Here is a 20,241-nt window from a genome sequence, read left to right on the forward strand (position 1 = left end):
GAGATATTATCGCGTACTTACTTTGTTTCGATCCAAAAACTCCCATGTAGCATGTATCACTGAGTGTCAATCCACAGCTGTGAATAGCTACAGTTGGATTTTGGGGGGATTTTATGGGTGAAACATGGTAATATAACAAGGATCGCGATGCAGAAATTGCAGACATCAAGGAGTGGTCGAGATTTTCTTTTTCATATATTTACCCTTTTTAACGTTTTTTTTTTTTTTTTTTCCTTCCCAATTCTTCATTGTTTGGATCGATTATTTATCATCTAACATATCGGAGAAAATGTGACGGTACCAAAAAAATACAATTAAGCGATAGTTATGAGGTAGATATCCATGACTTATTTACAGACACCATTTTTTTCATTGTGACGTAATTTGTTTAAAACTTTGAAAAATGCGAGTGAATAATTTTTTCAAAGTCATTTTTTTAAACAAAATATTAGACATCAACTAATGATTCTAAGCTAACAATGACACATTTTGAATAATAATATAATTAATTACCTTCGTTTTCTGGCTGGGTTGAAACAAAAGCGGTTGCGAGACGTCTGTAAACGGGGGTTTCCAGGGTAAAACGGACAATTTAAAAATAGTTCGGGGGCTTATTGCACCATGAATCTGCTATGGCAGCATATAGACATATTGTTCGTTCAAACACAACAGTTTTTTGGGCTTGAAGTTACCGCAGTTTCTTTTCAAGAGGAGTGCAAGAGCAGAAACTGCTTTTTCAGTCTTGTCTGTGTTTTCAGCCATAAACATTCTTTTTTTTTTCTTTTTTTTTTTTTTGGGCGCACCGCGCAGCCCGAACCATTTGACCGAAATGCACCATTCAAGTATCGAAATGACGGGAATTTTCACACGACGCAGGGAATTTTTCAAATGGCCTTGAAAAATTTTCCATTCGCCCATAATGCCAATTTTTCGAAAAAAAAAAAGTTTCAAAATGTATCTAGTTTAAAATACAGTTCTAAATTTAAGGTGGCCAGTAAGTGGTAAGCAATTCTAAAAAGTATTAACGCACACACTCATTCCTATGGACAATTTGGAGTGTTCAATCAGCCCACCATGCATGTTTTTGGGATGTGGAAGGAAACTCGAGTACCTGTAGAAAACTTACTCAGACACTGGGAGAACATGCAAATTTCACACTGGAAGGCCGGAGCCTGGGATCAAACCCCTGATCTCAGAACTGTGAGGCGGACGTGCTAAACACTCAACCAATGTACAGCTGAAACAGCTCAAAATGTTGGAAAATGACTTGGGTGCCCCTTAAAGCTAAATTAAGTTGGTCGAAATAATGTGAAGCATCTAACGAGTGTCACTTTCTAGCCGCAATGTACAGAAAATACAAATGGCCAGACAAAAAAAAAAAAAAAGATTTTGTCCATGAAGATCAGCGGTCTGAATGTAGCCATATTGTTGAAATTCCCAGTTGATTGTTTTTTTCCAAGAGAAATTAATGCGTATAGTTTTAAGAAAATACTTGAATGCTTAAATCCATTTAATTTTAACGTTGTTAGTTTTAACTCATTGGCTGTCATCAAAGGCGATAGACCTCCATTCCATTTGAAGTGGTTGGGCTGGCTGTGATAATTCTTTGTGCTTTTTTTTTTTTTTTTTTAAATAACTGAAAAGCACTCTGCCAGGGTTGCTGCTGCAGTATGCCCACTATCTGACTGCCGACGGTCACCATATCAGGTCATACAGCCAGCTTCCTGCTTCATACATCACTGGTTTGCCTGTACTTGGTCAAAACAAAATAAAAAAAAAAAAGGTTTGAAGCTCAGCTTTGGCCCGGCTGCATGAAATGCTCCAGGGCGCTCCAGAAGTCTTTCCACAGGAAGTTCCACGACAAGGTCTGATCAGTACTTCCATGATCGCATTGGTGATGTGTATTGATTATAGGTCGCCTTAAGTCTTTTTTTTTTTTGAAAAAGAGCCGGCAGAGAAAGGATTAGGGGTTTGCCTCAAAATGTTCATTGCTGACCTTCCCGTTTGGTGCCAAGCCATCTTTTTCTTGATCATATATGGCAATAAGGGTCTTACAGCTCTGCTCCTCTTGTGTGTGTGTGTGTGTGTGTGGGGGGGGGGGGGTTGTGTGTGTAGTGCAAAGGTGGAGGAAATCATCTTTGATAGAGAGCTTTGAGTTGACACATCACTATTAGGAGTGTTAACAACCCAGCTAAATTTAAATGATTTATAAACAAAAATCACCAAAAACATGAAATGAGGGATACATCGATCTGGATCGATACATCCATTGGTCAAGTACCGATCACATGAAATTAAGGCTGCAGCTATTGATTATTTTAGAAGTTGATTAATCGATGAACTAGTTAGTTCGAATAATCGAGTAATCGGATAAGGAACATGAAAAATTTAAATACCTGAGCTGAGCCTCAGACGGTATTAAAAAAAAAAAAGAGGATCTATGTACAACAAAAGAACAATTGGCTAACTTACATAGCAAAAGTCCGCTAGCTTAGATGCTATAAAATGCTTTTTTTTTTTTTTTTTTTTTTTTTTTTTTTTTTTACAATGCTCTTAACAAATGGTTCTGACACATATTCCCATAAAACAACGGCTAAATATGCCTATAAACTAAATTATGAATGCAGCTCAAACAAAAACTTAGCATACGTTGGTCTTAACATGGAGCAGTTGGATTCATATTTTGTCACTCTCCAATATCAACTATGAGTGTAGGAATTAAAAGATGTGGATCTCTTTATTGATCAAAACATTGATTGTCATCATTTCAATATGCCGTTTTGTCAAAAATAATGGTTTTCTTTAGGGCTGAAGCTATCGATTATTTTAGTAGTCGATTAATCGATGAACTAGTTAGTTCGAATAATCGAGTAATCGGATAAGGAACATAAAAAATTAAAATACCTGAGCTGAGCCTGAAACGGTATAAAAAATAAATGCAGATCTAAGTACAACAAAAGAACAATTGGCTAACTTACTTAGAAAAAGTCCGCTAGCTAAAATGCTATAAAATGCTAACTTTTTTTATTTTAATTTTTTTACAATGCTCTTAACAAATAGTTCAAACACATATTCCCACAACAAACGGCTAAATATATAAACGAAATTACAAATGCATTACAAAACATTAGCTCAAACAAAAACTTACAAGCTTACATTGGTCTTAACAGGGAGCAATTGGATTCAGCCAAGTGAAATGAGGCCGACCAGAGGGCTGTGTATCCACCCTAATCAATAAAACCTAATGCAAACACTTTCAAAATAAACCATTACAATGCCACTTTAATTAAACGAATACTCGAAGCAATAACATTTAATTCGAATAATTTTTTCTAATCGAATACTCAAGTTAATCAATTAATCGTTGCAGCACTACATCAAATCGATGGAAGTATAAAACACTCATCATCATCTTTTAGATATACTGTTTTGTTACTGAATAGTTTTAGTAACCAAAATGTCAAATTTGCCTAGCATTTTTGAAATTTCTTTTGGTCAAATGCAATTGTGTTAAATGTTTGCATCTTAAATTATGTAATTATTAGATTAATCAAAGACCCCTGAATAGAAATTAAATTGTTACAAACTTTTTAACCCTGGCAAATATATCGTTCGAAGAATGGATATTGTATCATGTTATCATGAAATTGATGATGTTCAGTTTTTTCTAGAGATGTCCCGATCGATCATCCCGGTCGATCGGGTCCGATCACGTCATTTTCAAAGTATCGGAATCGGCAAAAAAATATCGGCCATGCCTTTTTTTAATATATATATATTTTTTGATTAAATCGTTTTCTAATTGTATTTAACGTTACAGACATAATATGTTACACTTATCACACTTAAATTTATCCCAATAACGGCGGTAATTAATTTTTTTTATAAATGTATCTTGTTAAAAGTTTTAAATTAATGCATGCGCTCCACGACCCACTCACGCATTGACGCGCACCATCTGTAATGGCGCCGTTTTGCCAATACAAAAAGCTAAAAGGCAACGCAAACTGAGTAGAGTTTGGCAGCGTTTGGAACCTTAATTTAATTGGCCAAAACCCAACAATCCCTCTCCCTATGATTAGAATTGATTATGATTAGAATTATCATGGGATGCACTGTGGGGAAGCAAGGTAGCAATTGATCTTTTCTTAACACCTTGAATTATATCCCATTGCAGAGAAGATATATGAATTGGTAGCACTACGCACAGTCGTGGTTTCACTTGTCATGGTTCCACTTCCCATCATGCATTGGGCATGGCCTTCAGTATCATTTACTGAAAGCTCAACAAATACACTAGATGGCAATATTTAGTCACAATATACAAAGTCACAAGTCTTTCTTTCCATGGATCCCTCTCACAGAAAGAATGTTAATAATGTAAATGCCATCTTGAGGATTTATTGTCATAATAAACAAATACAGTACTTATGTACTGTATGTTGAATGTATATATTCGTCCGAGTTTTATTCATTTTTTTCTTAATGCATTACTAAAATGTATATGATCGGGAAAAATTATCGGGAATTATTGGAATTGAATCAGGAGCAAAAAAAAGCAATCGGATCGGGAAATATCGGGATCGGCAGATACTCAAACTATGATCAGAACAACCCTAGTTTTTTCATCCATATCAAGGTATTGCCTCCACTCTCAAATGCTGTGGACGTGTCCTTTGAATGCGCCAAAACAATCCACCTCTCATCAATCAAATACCTCCACAATCTGGAAAATGGATGATTTTATTTGGGATATTGTTTATATATTTATATATACCTGCCTCTATACTGTTGTTCACATTTTTCACCGGTGCGCACAAATTCATAAATGGGGGCATGTGAGGATCTCTGGAGGTTCAGGGTGATTTAGGCTACATGGCGAGTGTCCCACATACTGTTGCTGTCCCGCGGCAGGACGTGGGGGACGTAGCCTCGCCAGTTTCTTCAGGGCAGCGTATTAATGCTTTGCTCACTACTACCAGCTGCCACGCTTTCAACCCCAAGCACTGATTCCACTGGTGTCACGTCGCTTCCATTCTGAAAGTCAGAACCACGCATTTAGAAAGTCAGCAAACACCCTGAATCAGCTCATTGCAAGTGTTGGAACACTTAAAGCCAAATGTGCATGCAGTATACACATATTCTGTGTGGTTGAGATGTGTACAGTCTTACGACAATGCGGACATGCATGGGAGAATGTTTGTGATGAGATTCCCAAAAATGAATGCCACAGCTTTACTTGGGCCAATATGGGCTGTCTTCAGTCTGTGTTTAGTTTTTAGTACTTTGGTCTGTAAACGGATCAGACTTTTATCCCTCCTCTGTTTCTTTGCCAAAATTGGAGATCCCCTCAGAAGAAGAGACAAGGACTATTATTGTATCGCCAATTAAGGTGTATCACCATGCATCATCTTTAGTAACTAAGCACCCGGGACAGACCTCATACCAGCTCACCTACCCCATTCCCTAAAGTCAACCTTTTCGAAGTGTAACCCGAAGAACTGCGATTCCCGGCCATTATATATTATTGTTTATTCCCAACCACAGAATATAAAGATTGAAGGGGTGGGTAGACGAAGAGAAAAAAATAACAAGAATGATTAAAAAAAAAAAGGAGACTGTAAGAGGAGTTTCCATGGTGACAGAAATATGGCTGTTCTTCAAAAACCTTGAATGTAGGTGCTGCTGAGATAAGTGTGTTTTACAGATATTGTGCATGTGATGGATGCCTCTTCGAGTTAACTGTAATACCGAGATCAGTCAAGATCACTGTAAGGGTTGCTAAATTAATGCAAAGACCTCTACTGTCATCTGCCTGCTCAGGCAGTACAGTGTTAAAGCTAGAATGTAGGCCAGATGAATTATCATTTTTGAATTAGGATCCTCCTCTTCCTCCTCCTAAGATATCATTTCTAGTGTGCTCACTTTTTACATAGCCGGAAAGCTAATATTTCCATTACAAGTGTTTGAAACCATTTCATTCAATCAATTTACAATCTCAGCAGAGCCACTTTGTAGAGTAATGAGTCGTATAATGCAACAGACGGCAGAATAGCTAATTTTTACATATAGAGTTGGAAGAATAGATCAATGTTTGTTTAACATATATTATCAATGATGTAAGTAGACATTAACCACTCTTATACTTACATTGGTGACCGTAAAACAATACCCGCATGCTCATAGGAAATCCTCAAATCTGCATGAGGCAGTGAAAGCACAAAAAACCCTTCAATAGAGTACAGTACTATCAAACCTAGTGTTCAATAGGGGTGTAATGGTACACAAAAATCTCGGTTCGGTACGCACCTCAGTTTTGAGGTCACGGTTCGGTTCATTTTCGGTACAGTAAGAAAACAAAATGCAAAATATAAACGTGCTAGTTGTTTATTGCACACCTTTGTGCTTTCAACAGTAAGGAACATTAGCCTATATAAAGCTAGAATTCTGCACTGCGTTCTCGCGGCGGCCACGTTGTCGCGCCGTTGACATTTCTGGGTTATACTGTCCTATCGTGTTGGTCCTCATTATAGTAGAGAAGACAGAGTAAATATAATATACACAAAGAAACTGTAACCCGATCAACTCACAGCCTCGAAAAGTAAGGGTTACATTACGTCAGAAACTCGTTCGGTACGCCACCGTTCCGAACTGACCCACGTATGGAAAAGGTTCAATACAAATGCATGTACTGTTACACCCTTAGTGTTCAACCTTTCTTCAGCTGGGAAAGTGCTGAAATGAGGAACTATATCCAAAAAATGGGAGCAAGATGTGAATAAAAAGAGGTGGAGAAAGACAAAATCGAGAAGCACTGTAAATCTGACTGTTGCAAGCAGCTCACACTTTATCAAAATGTTTGACGAGGCTCTACTACAAAAAATGTCACAAAGACTATAAGATGGGTTCAGAGGTAAAATGGCGCTAGCTTCCCGTGGTTCCATAGCCTGCTTGCAGCCAATTGTTTAAATATTTCAAATCAAATATTCAAATCTGAGCATATGGCCAAGTGTTGAACATTGTCTTGTCTCGCCTTTGATTACATTTGAGTTCAAACAGTGAACATTCACTGCTTTGTGTGCATTCATCTTAGGCACAGGAGAAAGTGGCAAGAGTACTTTCATCAAGCAGATGAGGATCATCCACGGCGCCGGTTACTCCGATGAAGACAAGAGAGGCTTCATCCGACTGGTTTATCAAAACATCTTCACCTCCATGCAGGCTATGATCCGGGCCACTGAGAACCTAAAGATCCCCTACAAATTTGAACAGAATCGGGTAGGATGTGTGACGACATGCAATTGTTTTATTGGAAGTCTATTATTAAACAACACCACTTTTCATTTCCAGCCCCCCCAGAGAATCTCTAATTGAGGACTGATTATGATCTCCTGGGATATACGGTGAATTTAGTCCACAGGACATAATAGTTTGCTAATCACCTTCCTGGAATTTTTATTTTCAATTGATGTAATATTTTTGATATAACAGACAGAACAGGAACAGGAAATAAAGTAGAACCTGTCAGGGCTGAGTGAAGGGTCTGGCTCCTGAGAACAATCCAATCAGTACAATTCATTGTAACACATACATTGTAAATGGCTTTTCATATCAAAAGTATGATTTACTGACTAGGTTTAATACTGAACAACTATAGAATAACTCATTAGCTGCTATTGGTGGCAATAGACGCCCAATCTGTTTTGACTGAAAGGGTTGGCATTGAAGGATCATCATCCCTTGCCATTGACAGCGATAGACGCCCAGATCATTTGGACCTTGACTCCAGGTTAAAATGGATTGTACATCTATTGACGTCAAAAGAGTGAAAAATCTGTTAATACCTGAATAGGGGTAATTCATTGATTGGTTGGCCAGTGTTTTTCAGCCACTGTGCGGTGGCGTAGTGCCTGGTGTGAAAATCCTCCACTTTCACCTAATAATTAAGTGAAAATGGATCATTTTCAACGGCACAGCACTGTGCGATGCTGCCGCACAGTGGTTGAAACACACCGGGATAGGCAACGATCCACCCAAGTTAATTGAAAGCAAAACATTGATCACCATTGTCATCTTTTAGATATGATTTTTGTTAAAAATAATTCTTTCAGTTCTCTAACGTTTCATCAACAAAACTCTGAAAAATGTCAACATTGCATTGTATTTTTTATTGCTTAAGGCAGTACTTCTCAAATAGTGGGGCGGGCCCCCCCAGGGGGGCGCAGTGCGATGCTGGGGGTGGCGCATGTGATCTTGGTGAATATACTTTTTTGCCGTACTAGAATAAAGTGTAATTGCACATCCACTCAGTGGGTGGCAGTGCCGCTCTCATTTTCTAACCAAACCTTCTCATTTTTTAACCAAACAAGAGCACACAGATAAGAGCACTGGAGATATGAAACGCTAAGACAAGGAAATATGACAAAGCGTATGCCGCATTTGGCTTTTGGCTTTGACTTTTAGTGCAGTGGGAGACAAGAGAAGACCGGTCTATTTACCCTGTCTAAAAATGTTTGCAGCGGACAGCAGGAATAATTTTTTTCAGCGAAAACGTGCCAACAATCCTCCCGCTTTGTCAGTGTTACATCAGTAAACTAGCGAGCACTTTCATATAATCATATAAGGTGGCACTCCAAGTTGCTCCGTGCAAAATAACTCCACAACATAGGAAAGGAGCTGATACTGCCAGCAGCAAAAATAAACTGTCCCTCTGTCCAATGACACTGTCGTTTTTGTTCTATTAATTTTGTTTTTTCGGTCTAATTGTTTGGCATATTGTCCTCGTAAGTTAATGTTGCTAATCAATTTGAATTAGGGCTGTCAAACAATTAAAATTTTTAATCCAGTTAATTACAGCTTAAAAATTCATCAATCGTAATTAATGGCAATTAATCGCAATTCAAACCATCTATAAAATGTGCCATATTTTTTTGTAAATTATTGTTAGAATGGAAAGATAAGACACAAGATGGATATATACATTCAACATACGGTACATAAGGACTGTATTTGTTTATTATAACAATAAATCAACAAGATGGCATTAACATTATTAACATTCTGTTAAAGCGATCCATGGATAGAAAGACTTGTAGTTCTTAAAAGAAAAATGTTAGTTCAAGTTATATAAATTTTATATTAAAACCCCTCTTAATGTTTTCGTTTTAATAAAATTTGTAAAATTTTCAATCAAAAAATAAACTAGTTGCCCGCCATTGTTGATGTCAATAATTACTTACACAATGCTCATGGGTGCTGAAGCGTATAAAATCAGTCGCACCCAAGCGCCAGCAGAGGGCGGCAAAACTCCATAAAACACAATTAACAAGTGAGCGTTTCACTGTACCGTCATTTAAATGTGTCTGAGCGGGGCATCTGCGTTAATTGCGTCAAATATTTTAACGTGATTAATTTTAAAAATTAATTACCGCCCGTTAACGCGATAATTTTGACAGCCCTAATTTGAATGTATTATTATTGACTTTTTTAAATTGTTTTTTTCATTATCAAATGGTGAAAAAATCTTGAGTGTATTTTTACAGTATGGATGAGTTTTTTTTTTTTTTAAACTTGTAAGTTGATCGATATTACTTTTTTCTTTCTAAAAGAACACAATGTTATGCAGAGGGATATTTTATATACAAATGATACTACAGTATATTTACAGTGGCGGCAGAGAGTTTGGGGGGGTGCGGAACGTTTGTCTTCCTGGGGGGGGGCATAACAGAAAATAATTGAGAAGCACTGGCTTAAGGTATGTAACTGATTGTGTTAGATGTTAAAATAATATTGAATTAGATTGATCGAATAGCCTTAAATGGAATTAAAACTGACTTTTTAATTAAATATCGTATACTTTCCCCCAAATTTCTATCGCATTATGTCGTCATGAAATTTGGCCTTCAGATCAATACTGTTTACATCGTCAGTAATAAATTCCAGTTATGGTATGTTGTCACTAAGAAAACATTAAACATTAAGCAGGTCACAACCAATCTCTCTTCTTCTTATCTCCCTGGCCTGTGTAGTCTAATGCCATGCTGGTAAAAGAAGTGGACATTGAGAAGATCAACGGCTTTGATCAACCTTACATCGCGGCCATCAAATGCTTGTGGTCCGACCCGGGGATCCAGGAGGCCTATGATCGTCGCCGAGAGTACCAACTCTCCGATTCTACGAAATAGTACGTCACCCCCCACTAAAGGGGATGAATTATATTCTTTCCTCTAATATTAGCTCAGGGGTTTATTTGCATTTGTGACGTTGTTCATACTGTATTTCCTCAAATACCAGGAAAATGTATTCATACAAATGTTTTTATTTTAACAGCAAAATGACAGGAGCAATAGCTTTTAGACATAAGCGGTTTGTCTGCCAAATGTCTGCGGGGTTTAAAAATGTCAGCATATGTGCGGTGCGTTAACAATACAGGTGTGCGAAATTTCCGATTCTTAGATTATTCGTGATTTGGCCGTGGAAGATTCGAGAACGATTCACAAACATCCAAATTCCGATTATTGACATATGCCAAGAAAAGCGGATTTAAAACACAGTCGGCACGGTCTTCAGGACGCAATGAGGATTGGACCCAGAATAGACATAATGCTCAACTCACGGCTCTGGCTCAACTCATGCCGCTAGATTAAAAAAAACCAAACATAATACCTGACTGTGGCCGACAGCCGCTAAAAACTACGCCCACAAAATGCTACCCACATGTATAAAGAACTAGATGCGAAATGACAGACTTAGCGGCGTTAGCAAACAGCCACCATCTTAAAGCAATAGATTTCTCTGGAAGGCTGTTGTAGCGAACGTACGGTAATTTTAATCTAAAATACTCCTAAATCGGCAAAATCTTGACTTGAATCTATCTTTAAATGATGAACCAGTTTTAAAACTTTCACATGTCGAAAGTAGAAGGGAAATTATGGAATAAGGGGAGCAATTTTAACAACTTTAACAGTTGATTCACAACATTAAATTAAATGAATGTAGTTTAAAGCTGCTGATACAGAATACGGACTTGAGTATTTTATTTACTTGTTTGAATTTGACACTGAAATAGTAGTTTATTTAAGCCTGACAGGATTTTTGTACAATTTTTGTAACTAATGTACAAAATATTAAAAGCAGCTAATAGCTGGGGGAAATCAATAATCAATTTATAATCGAATCTTAGCCTCTGAATCGTAATCGTAATTGAATCGTTAGGTGCCTCAAGATTCCCACTTCTAGTTTACAATGAATAAAACCAAAAGATAAAAGTACAGTGTGGGAGCGGCCCACTGCTCCTAGATGAATGAAGTAGAAATACTGAAAACTCTGGCGGTACATAAACTTTGAATCACAAAAGACTGTGACGCAATTCGAGAGCTGTTTGTAAATGGTGACATTACAATCGGGACCACCGAGTGCCACAGTGAGTAATTGATGGCTAATGGAAATGGACTGAATAGCTCACTGATTTGATTTGGATGAAAAAAAGCAACCCGAGTGCACGTGGTGAGTACTATCCACAACTTGAACCTACCAGACATACAAAACTTATCTCTGTTGAGATGTATCTCTGAAAGAGTACTTTCAAAATTATACCAACTGAATTTCACAAATGGTTTAGGCAGTATCTTGTGGCATCTTAAAGGGAAATACGATACCTAGTATAAATGACCACGTGAAAGATGGTTGCTATACTGTAAGTATTTTCGTTTATTCATCGAGAGAGCTGTAGCTTATCCCGCGAACAACGGGTAGGAGTTAGGGTACACCGTGAACTGGTTGCCAGCCAGTTGCAGCTTAAATTATTTGAGTAGCTAAACTGCAACTTTCTTCCACCTCTGATAATCAATAAAAAAAAAAACTGTTTAAGCAAAAAAAAAAAAAAAAAAGACAGCTTACGGGCACCAGCCATTTTGTTATGTCAGTTGTACCCACATGCATACACTAATAGCTGAGCACAGGTGGTGTGACAACTGGTTTTAGTGATGTAATAAGGAAGGGCGGGTAATTTGGGGTACTCACATTTGATTAGCTAAAATAGTAGCGGCATTGATAACATGTCTTCGTTCCTTATTAGCTTTTATTTGATTTTCTCTACTATTACACATAATACAATGAACTTCTGTGTTTGTTAAATTTACTAAACAATATTCTTTCCACTTTGATTGGCATAAAGGTGTTGTCTTTCCCTTTAAGAAAGAATAAACACAAGAATGTGAGTTGGTGATATTTTTGTATTTCCCAGCACATAGCTGGGGATACTTTATATTTGGAAAATATGGCAAAATACTGTATTTGAGGATTTATGGCTGCTGTTTTTTAATGTTTTTATTTTTTTTGTTATTTAGTTTTTTTCCTCCATGAGAAATCCTTGGGCTAACTGGTGTGTTTTGTAGTGCCCTCTAGCTGTATGCAAGATGTATTACAGATTTAAAATCAACTTGCATTGAGTGCTTCCCAAACCTAATGGAGCTATGGCACATATTTTACATCGTCAAAGTGTCACAGCATGGTGTGATCAAAAATTGGCATACTGAACCATGCTAAAAATAATGATGAGCTCGTCTCAATTTACTCACAAATTCACTCATGACATGGACAACATGTATATGGCATAGAAATTACATATTGAATATTTGTCGTAGATAAGTGCTGTACTTTACGGACTATAAGTCACACTTTTTTTCCCATTGTTTGGGTTTGGCCTGCAACTTCTTCTCAGTTAAAGCGCTTTACATTAGCGCGCATTTAGACTTTCACAGACACATTCACAGACTTAGGGTTCAGTGCTTCACCCAAGGGCAGTTCGACAGTGGGCAGTGATAGCCGGGAGTAGAACCGCTGACCCTTTGGTCCCAGGACCACTTGGGTTACCAACTGCGCCAGGGCCGCCCAGCTTATTCACTCACTAGCTCATTTAATGTAAAAACTAGGGCTGTCAAAATTATCGCGTTAACGGGCGGTAATTAATTTTTTAAAATTAATCACGTTAAAATATTTGACGCAATTAACGCACATGACCCGCTCAGATAAAAATGATAGAAGTGTAATGCCTGTTTGTTACTTGTTTTTTGTTATTTGGCGCCCTCTGCTGGCGCTTGGGTCCAAAGGATTTTATGGGTTTGGGGAGTGAGCATGGTGTAATGACATCAACAATGGCGAGCTACTAGTTTATTCTTTGATTGAAAATTTTACAAATTTTAATAAAACGAAAACATTAAGAGGGGTTTTAATACAAAATTTCTATAACTTGTACTCACATTTATCTTTTAAGAACTACAAGTCTCTCTATCCATGGATCGATTTAAGAGAATGTTAATAATGTTAATGCCATCTTGTTGATTTATTGTCACAATAAACAAATACAGTACTTATGTACGTATCTTCATTCCAACAATAATTTACAGAAAAATATGGCATATTTTATAGATGGTTCTAATTACGATTAATTTTTAAGCTGTAATTAACTCGATTAAAAATTTTAATCGTTTGACAGCCCTAGTAAAAACATAATTGTTTCACTATTTAATTAATTATTTCATGGACACATGTTGCAGCACTTAGTACATTTGTTTCATCTGTCAAACTCGCCCATCAAAGTCAGTGGGCGGGACTAATGCTGATCTAAGTCTAATCGATTGCTGTCATCCATGTGAGAAGTGTGCTCTAGTGCCCTCTAATTCCAGTTGACTTAGTTGGTCAGAAGTGATACTTAAGATGAAGACTAACAGATTTTGCAGTGATTCGGAGTAAGATTGAGACTGGTAAAAGAGTTGTGTTGTTTAGGATAGTTATCTAAATATGTGTTAATATGTTACCTTATCTGATGCCTATATAACCTGTTATTGTCCAATTTATTACTAGTATAACATATAATGTTTTCTCTTTATCTCTGATAAAAATACAATTCCTCCCAAAAATGCACGTGTACTCCAGTGCGGCTTGTTTTTTTTTTTTTTTTTGTTTTTTTTTTACCCTCATGTGTTGTTAGTTGGTGCGATTTATAGTCCGAAAAATATGGTAATAGTTTTCAGACCAATCAAGTGAAATTTAATAATTTACGACAATACACCTGCTGTAAGAAAGTAATACACAAATGTGCCACAGCGCAGTGTTTGGGAATCACTGGTAAATAAGGTGAGCAGATTGTGTCATGTCATCCATGTTTGCTACTATCCACGTGTATCTCCAGTTACCTTAGCGATTTAGATCGAGTGACCGCCGACGGCTACGTCCCCACCCAGCAGGATGTGCTCAGGGTCCGTGTTCCCACCACGGGCATTATAGAGTACCCCTTTGATCTGGAGAATGTCATCTTCAGGTACTCCCTGGCGTGATACCAGGACTGCAGCGTCACTAGCACAAATCTACTAATGGACGGAAGCTCAACATTCTGTTATGGCCACAATTTGGGTGGAAAAAAATTGATATGCAGTCCAAAATATCCAGAAAGCAGCCAAAGGGCCAACAGTTGTTTAGCCTACCCAGACATCAGTGGTTCGTGTTTAGTTGTGTTGAGGTTCAGGCTCACAGGACTGGAAGCAAAGGCTACGCTCATGCTTAAGACGGGCAACCACCTCACTCTTGTTGAAGATGGCTTGCAACTGTCAACATCAAGGATACTTCAGGAACTTCTCGAAATTGTGTTCCTGACTGTCGTCCTTGACCTGACAGTTGTCCAACCCTTCTTTATCAGCTTCCACGTGCTGACTTTCCTCCTGCTTTTGTCAGTGATGGCGCCATCACTTTAGGCAACAGACTTCAGAAATTCAAAGAGCTGCAGATGGCCAACTCAAGTGGGGTACACACATAAAGATTAAAAAAAATATATATATATATTTTTAACCCACTTTTCAAATATGAGAAAAAAATGTTGAAAAAAAAAAATTGTTCTTAATGTTCTTAACTGATTGGCTGCCATTTGCGGTGGTAGATGAACCAGACTTGCTTTCAAGATTAACTGGTTCTACATTGACCACACTGCAACTCGTGGCATATTAAAACTTACAACACTCAAAATGAGAAACCTTCCAACTGTTCTGCTTTGTTTTTTTTGTTGTTGTTTTTTTGACATTGAAAGCGATAGATGTCCAATCCATTTTTACTGGAAGAGGTTGGCAGCGGTCATTTGGTCGCTGCTATCCCCTCCCAGTCAAACTTGGCTTCAAATCTGACATTCAAGTAATTTCGAAACACAGTATACATTAGGGGTGTAACGGTACACAAAAATGTCAGTTCGGTACGTACCTCGGTTTTGAGGTCACGGTTCGGTTCATTTTCGGTACAGTAAGAAAACAAAATGCAAAATATATATGTGCTAGTTGTTGCTCGAAAAGTAAGGAATGTCAGAAACTCGTTCGGTACGCCTCCGTTCCGAACCGAGCACCACGTACCGAAACGGTTCAATACAAATAGATGTACCATTACACCCATAGTATACAGCATTAGATACCGATTCATCTGGATTTCTTTTTTACCATGGGTTGACTTGCTCAAACAGGTTGAAAACAAGCAGATCACAGAATCTTTCAGAGACAGCTAATATTTGTGGACTTAACTCACAGTGGCGAGAAAAGTTCAGACTTGGCGCAATTAATAGTATGTGTATACCCTGCTTTACTTGGATACTCAAGTTGTAGGCTATCAGAGTTCATGTCTTTGAAACGTCTCTGGAAGCAGTGTTGGTGGAGGAGAGACACTAACCCTCTTTTTTTTTTTTTTTTTTTTTTTTTTTGAGTGTTGGCCGTTTTCCACGAGGCTTCCTTGATGGGATCTAGCCACTCTTCCACACTTGGCAGAGGGTTGCTCTAATGCCTGTCACGCTTTATGTAACTGTTTTCCTGTCTTTTGTGTGTGTGTGTATGTCTCTGTCTTTTCTGCCCGGCTTGCCTTGTAGCTATCTTTCCGATCTGGATCGCATTGCAGATCCCAGCTATCTTCCCACTCAGCAGGATGTGCTCAGGGTGCGCATTCCCACCACAGGCATCATAGAGTACCCCTTCGACTTGCAGAGCATCATTTTCAGGTAGAAAGATGCCTTGGCAGGCTCCCTGTTCCCTTTGTTTCTTCAGCAGACACCATTAACTCATTCCTTGATAAACCATGTCTTAATGACTCCCCAACCCCTCCCGTTTACCCTCTGCTATCTACTCCCCCCATACAATTGAAAGCAAACACAGTCCCACATTCTGGTGCCTGATTTTGGTAAATGGGTCACCTCATCGCCTCTTTTCCTTTATGGCTGGCATAAGAAACCAGGTCGTCCTCTCCACGTTGGAGGGATGTGCTATTTTTGGGCAGTGGGTCCTACAGGGCCTATAATGGCCCTAGATCTCTGCGGACCACAGTGGACTGGGCCAACACCAAAGGACAGCTTTGCGTTGTCAACCAGAATACAGATCAAGCTTCACCTGGCCTCGCATCTTGCACCTGTGCATATGTTTGCACATTTAGTCAGTTGATTGGTGTCATTTGTGTCACCACTTGACAAGGGTGCGTAATAGTTGTTAAGGAGTCCAGTGAATGACTTCTCAAATGGAGACTTAATGAAACTGGGACCTAAAACTCCCCAAAGATTGGCAGGTGACCTCATCTAGGAGAACAGCTCTAGAAAGCTGAAACCTCTCGAGGATTTGCACTTCTACTAATCAGTGTTTCAAATCATTGAGCTGCTTGTGAATGGCTCCGCTGCAGATAAAAAATGTAAAGTAACCAGACCGTTCAAATGATTTTAAATAAAAAACTTGCCTTCGAAGAAATTGACAGTTCAAAGTGATTAGAAGTTAAGCCCTCCGGAATTCTGGGCTTCTGTGCACCTAAGAAGTAGTACCAATTTTCCATAATTCCATTACAACATCTGTAGTCCAATCTCCCCCACGAAAATGTGTTTCTGTTGAAAATATCAATACGTGTTCGTATGGTCAAGCATGAAGGTTATCTGAATCCTGGTGCACAACAGTAGGGCTGGGCATTTATTTGATTTAGAAAATTTTAGATCAATTTTGGTGATAAGCCGTCAGCATATTTCTTTGATCAAATGTGGCGGAAATGTGCATGACAAGTTAGTCCAGGGGTGCTTATTACATTGATCGCGATCTAACAGTCGATCGCAACACTAGTGCGTGTAGATCGCGGCATCAAAACAATTTTCTTTTTGGGGGGGGGGGGGGATTTACATTGTTAATTATGTTGTTTGTACAATTATGAAACATCAACGTAAATTGGGTAAGAATCCAGATCGTTTTGACTTAGTCATTTCATTAGTAGCTCGTAACGTACATTGCTACCGAGCTTTCTAAATGCCACCCACCCCCTGCTGTCAAAGTTAGTTTGCGGGCGGTTATCTCCTTAAAAAGTAGATTGTGGTGCAAAAAATAGTGAGAACCCCTGAGCTAGTCAGACTTCTCCTAGAGAACTAACCAAAGTTGAACAAAATGACCAAACACGGAGCTGATCGCTTATCTAAAGACAGCTGTCACTAGGAATTATCCACCGGAAATGACCCAAGTATTCAAAGAAAATGTAGTGGAAATGTGCTTGAAAACTGCCAATCATTTATATTATTTATTGTTGAAACCAGTTGAAATCTAATGTATAAATTACCGTATTGGCCGAATATAAGACGGTGTTTTTTTGCATTGAAATAACACTGAAAAAGGGGGGGTCGTCTTATATTCGCGGTCTAGACATTATACCCATTCACGACGCTAGATGGCGCCAGATATCATTGAAGCGATGTTCTGTCATGACAGATCTCAGCTACTCTCCCCATTCACGACGCTAGATGGCTTCAGATATCATTGAAGTGATGTTCTGTCATGACAGATCTCTGCTACTCTTTTTAGTTTAACCAGTTTGCATTATTTTATTGCAATGTTTTTCCTTATTCAGATTTTTTTCAAGACTATAGTTACAGTTAGACTTTGATGGTTAATGCAGTTATTGCAATTTTGTTGTTTTATCACAATTGATTGGTTTATTTACATTTCAAAAACCAGAAGCCATTCATTTACAATTGTGATTGCACTTTAGTTTACATATTTAAATGTTCAGATATTAAAATTTGAATGAGGCAAAATAAAATGCTTTTTCTCTCAAATATATTGTTCTAATCATTTGTTTCGGATGTACTGTAAATATTTTCTGTATAAAAATTAATTTGGTGTTCAAAAAGTCTTTTTTCAAACTTGAGTCTTGAGTCTTGAAAAAGAGGGGGTCGTCTTATAATCAGGGCCGTCTTATATTTGGCCCAATACGGTAAGTAAATAAAATCATGAAAAACAAGATCGGACGATAGGTTGTAAATATTACCCAGTCCTTTACAAAACTGCTAGAAGGCTGTGTCCAAACTTTTCGAAATTGGTTCATTTTGGGCGAAGGATGGTACATTTGGTCAAATAAGAACCCTACCATCTGATCATTAACCTGCAAAAAAACAAGCTGAACCAAGAGGATTTGAAAACTATGTTCACATTTGTTGCTAAGCCCCTGTTTTTTTTAATTATACAATAGTTGAAGAATTATAGTAGATTTATCTCACAATTAGTTATCCAGCCATTTAGTTTGAATATTTTCACTGGATCTACATAATCCTTATTAGGTGACTTTGGAGAGGTCTTGCCGTGAAAGGGACTTCATCATCCGAGTGTGTTGTAGGTTTCTGCCCTTGACCTTATTTTCTCAGTCTTCAAAAGGAATCCCCACATGGCGATTTTAATCATTGAGATGAAAAATGCATTCACACTCACCCTCTGCCACGTCAACATTATTCAATTTCTGCCACATGTTTTGGCTTTTCACTTTGCAAGAAGTGGGTAGTAGATGAATGCCTTTCCGAAAAACATTGACTTTCCCAAATTGAGTGGCTTTCATTTAATATTTGCAGTCAGTTTTCAAAGTGAGATGCTTTGATGCTTTGGTGGTTGCATGCATGACTCGATCACATAGATTCACTCACAATGGCACATAAAACTCTGTCTAGATCTCTGCTTCATTTGCTTTTAAGGGGTTGAATGCATCATATGCAATATTTGGGTTTGCTAAAGGTCAACCAAAAAAAAAAAAAATAGACATAAATACTGAAAACACTGCTAATCCTATGTCACTGTTAGTTAACCTGACAAAGCAAACAAAACACTAGCTGAACCCAGTCCGATATACTTGATCGACTGATCATTAAACACTGGTGGTGCAATGGTACGTCAAAAAATCACGCTTCTATTCACAGCTTGATTTTACTTTCTCTGATTGTTTCGGACAGCTAATCCAGTGTAGAAAGTCTATAAGCCTCTGCACCTTAACCCCTTCAGACCTGAGCATGCTGCTGAAGGACATGATGCGTTTGCGTCTCTAAACCAATAAATACACTGAATTTAGTGGCTATTGCCTCTTCTGGGAGATGATTGGACGAAACTTGACTCATCAGAATCAAATCATGAGGTTAAGCACGATCTTTGAAAATGGCAAAGACAAAACGCAACTTCAAAAAGGCAAACTTAAGTGCTCATTTCTAATCAAAAACACATTAACATTAAAAACAACCACTAAAAGCATGAAATAATCACTGACCAAAAAATTGCACTTTGTTCTGGTGTTTGAGTAAAAATCGACAAAGATTATTATAATTTTTTTGAGCCAGCAGAAAAAAAGCGTGTCTGAAGGGGTTAAATCGTAGCCAATGTCCTGTACCGTAAATACCCAAACTTGAATAGATGTACCATCACACCTCTAGTGAGCATACATGACCTACACGTATGAATGCTCATTTGTACGTCGTCACGCCCACCCTGTAGGATGGTGGACGTGGGTGGTCAGCGGTCAGAAAGGAGGAAGTGGATCCACTGCTTTGAGAATGTCACTTCCATCATGTTCCTCGTGGCACTGAGCGAGTATGACCAAGTCCTGGTGGAGTCTGACAACGAGGTTGACACTCGCAAACTTGTTTTTATTCAGATTTTGACAGCAAAGTGGTTGATAATAAAGAAACCTTTTTTTTTTTTTTTTTTCCCATTAGAACCGCATGGAGGAAAGCAAAGCTTTGTTCAGGACTATCATTACCTATCCATGGTTTCAAAACTCCTCCGTCATCCTGTTCCTCAACAAGAAGGACCTGTTAGAGGAGAAGATTTCCTACTCACACTTGGTTGACTATTTCCCAGAGTTTGATGGTAAGATTATGAATGGATAACTGTTACAGTCACACCTGTGTATACTGATGGGACACTCTGTAAAGAAAAGACACCA

General features: G+C 38.1%; 1 protein-coding gene across 2 annotated transcripts in view; it reads left to right on the top strand.

Moving 5' to 3' along the window:
- The window catches only part of gna11b (guanine nucleotide binding protein (G protein), alpha 11b (Gq class)), a 43,205-nt gene that overhangs the window by 11,475 nt on the left and 11,489 nt on the right, over positions 1-20,241 (top strand). The window contains exons 2-6 of one of the 2 annotated variants that reach the window (XM_057858670.1): positions 7,094-7,278; positions 10,029-10,183; positions 14,192-14,320; positions 19,791-19,920; positions 20,012-20,165. In XM_057858670.1, coding sequence (XP_057714653.1) covers positions 7,094-7,278; positions 10,029-10,183; positions 14,192-14,320; positions 19,791-19,920; positions 20,012-20,165 — 753 coding nt within the window. Of the gene's footprint in view, positions 1-7,093; positions 7,279-10,028; positions 10,184-14,191; positions 14,321-15,895; positions 16,025-19,790; positions 19,921-20,011; positions 20,166-20,241 lie in introns of both variants that reach the window. The other variant, XM_057858669.1, reaches the window with a different exon arrangement.

This window comes from Corythoichthys intestinalis, chromosome 15 (assembly GCF_030265065.1).
Source record: "Corythoichthys intestinalis isolate RoL2023-P3 chromosome 15, ASM3026506v1, whole genome shotgun sequence".
NCBI lineage: Eukaryota > Metazoa > Chordata > Actinopteri > Syngnathiformes > Syngnathidae > Corythoichthys > Corythoichthys intestinalis.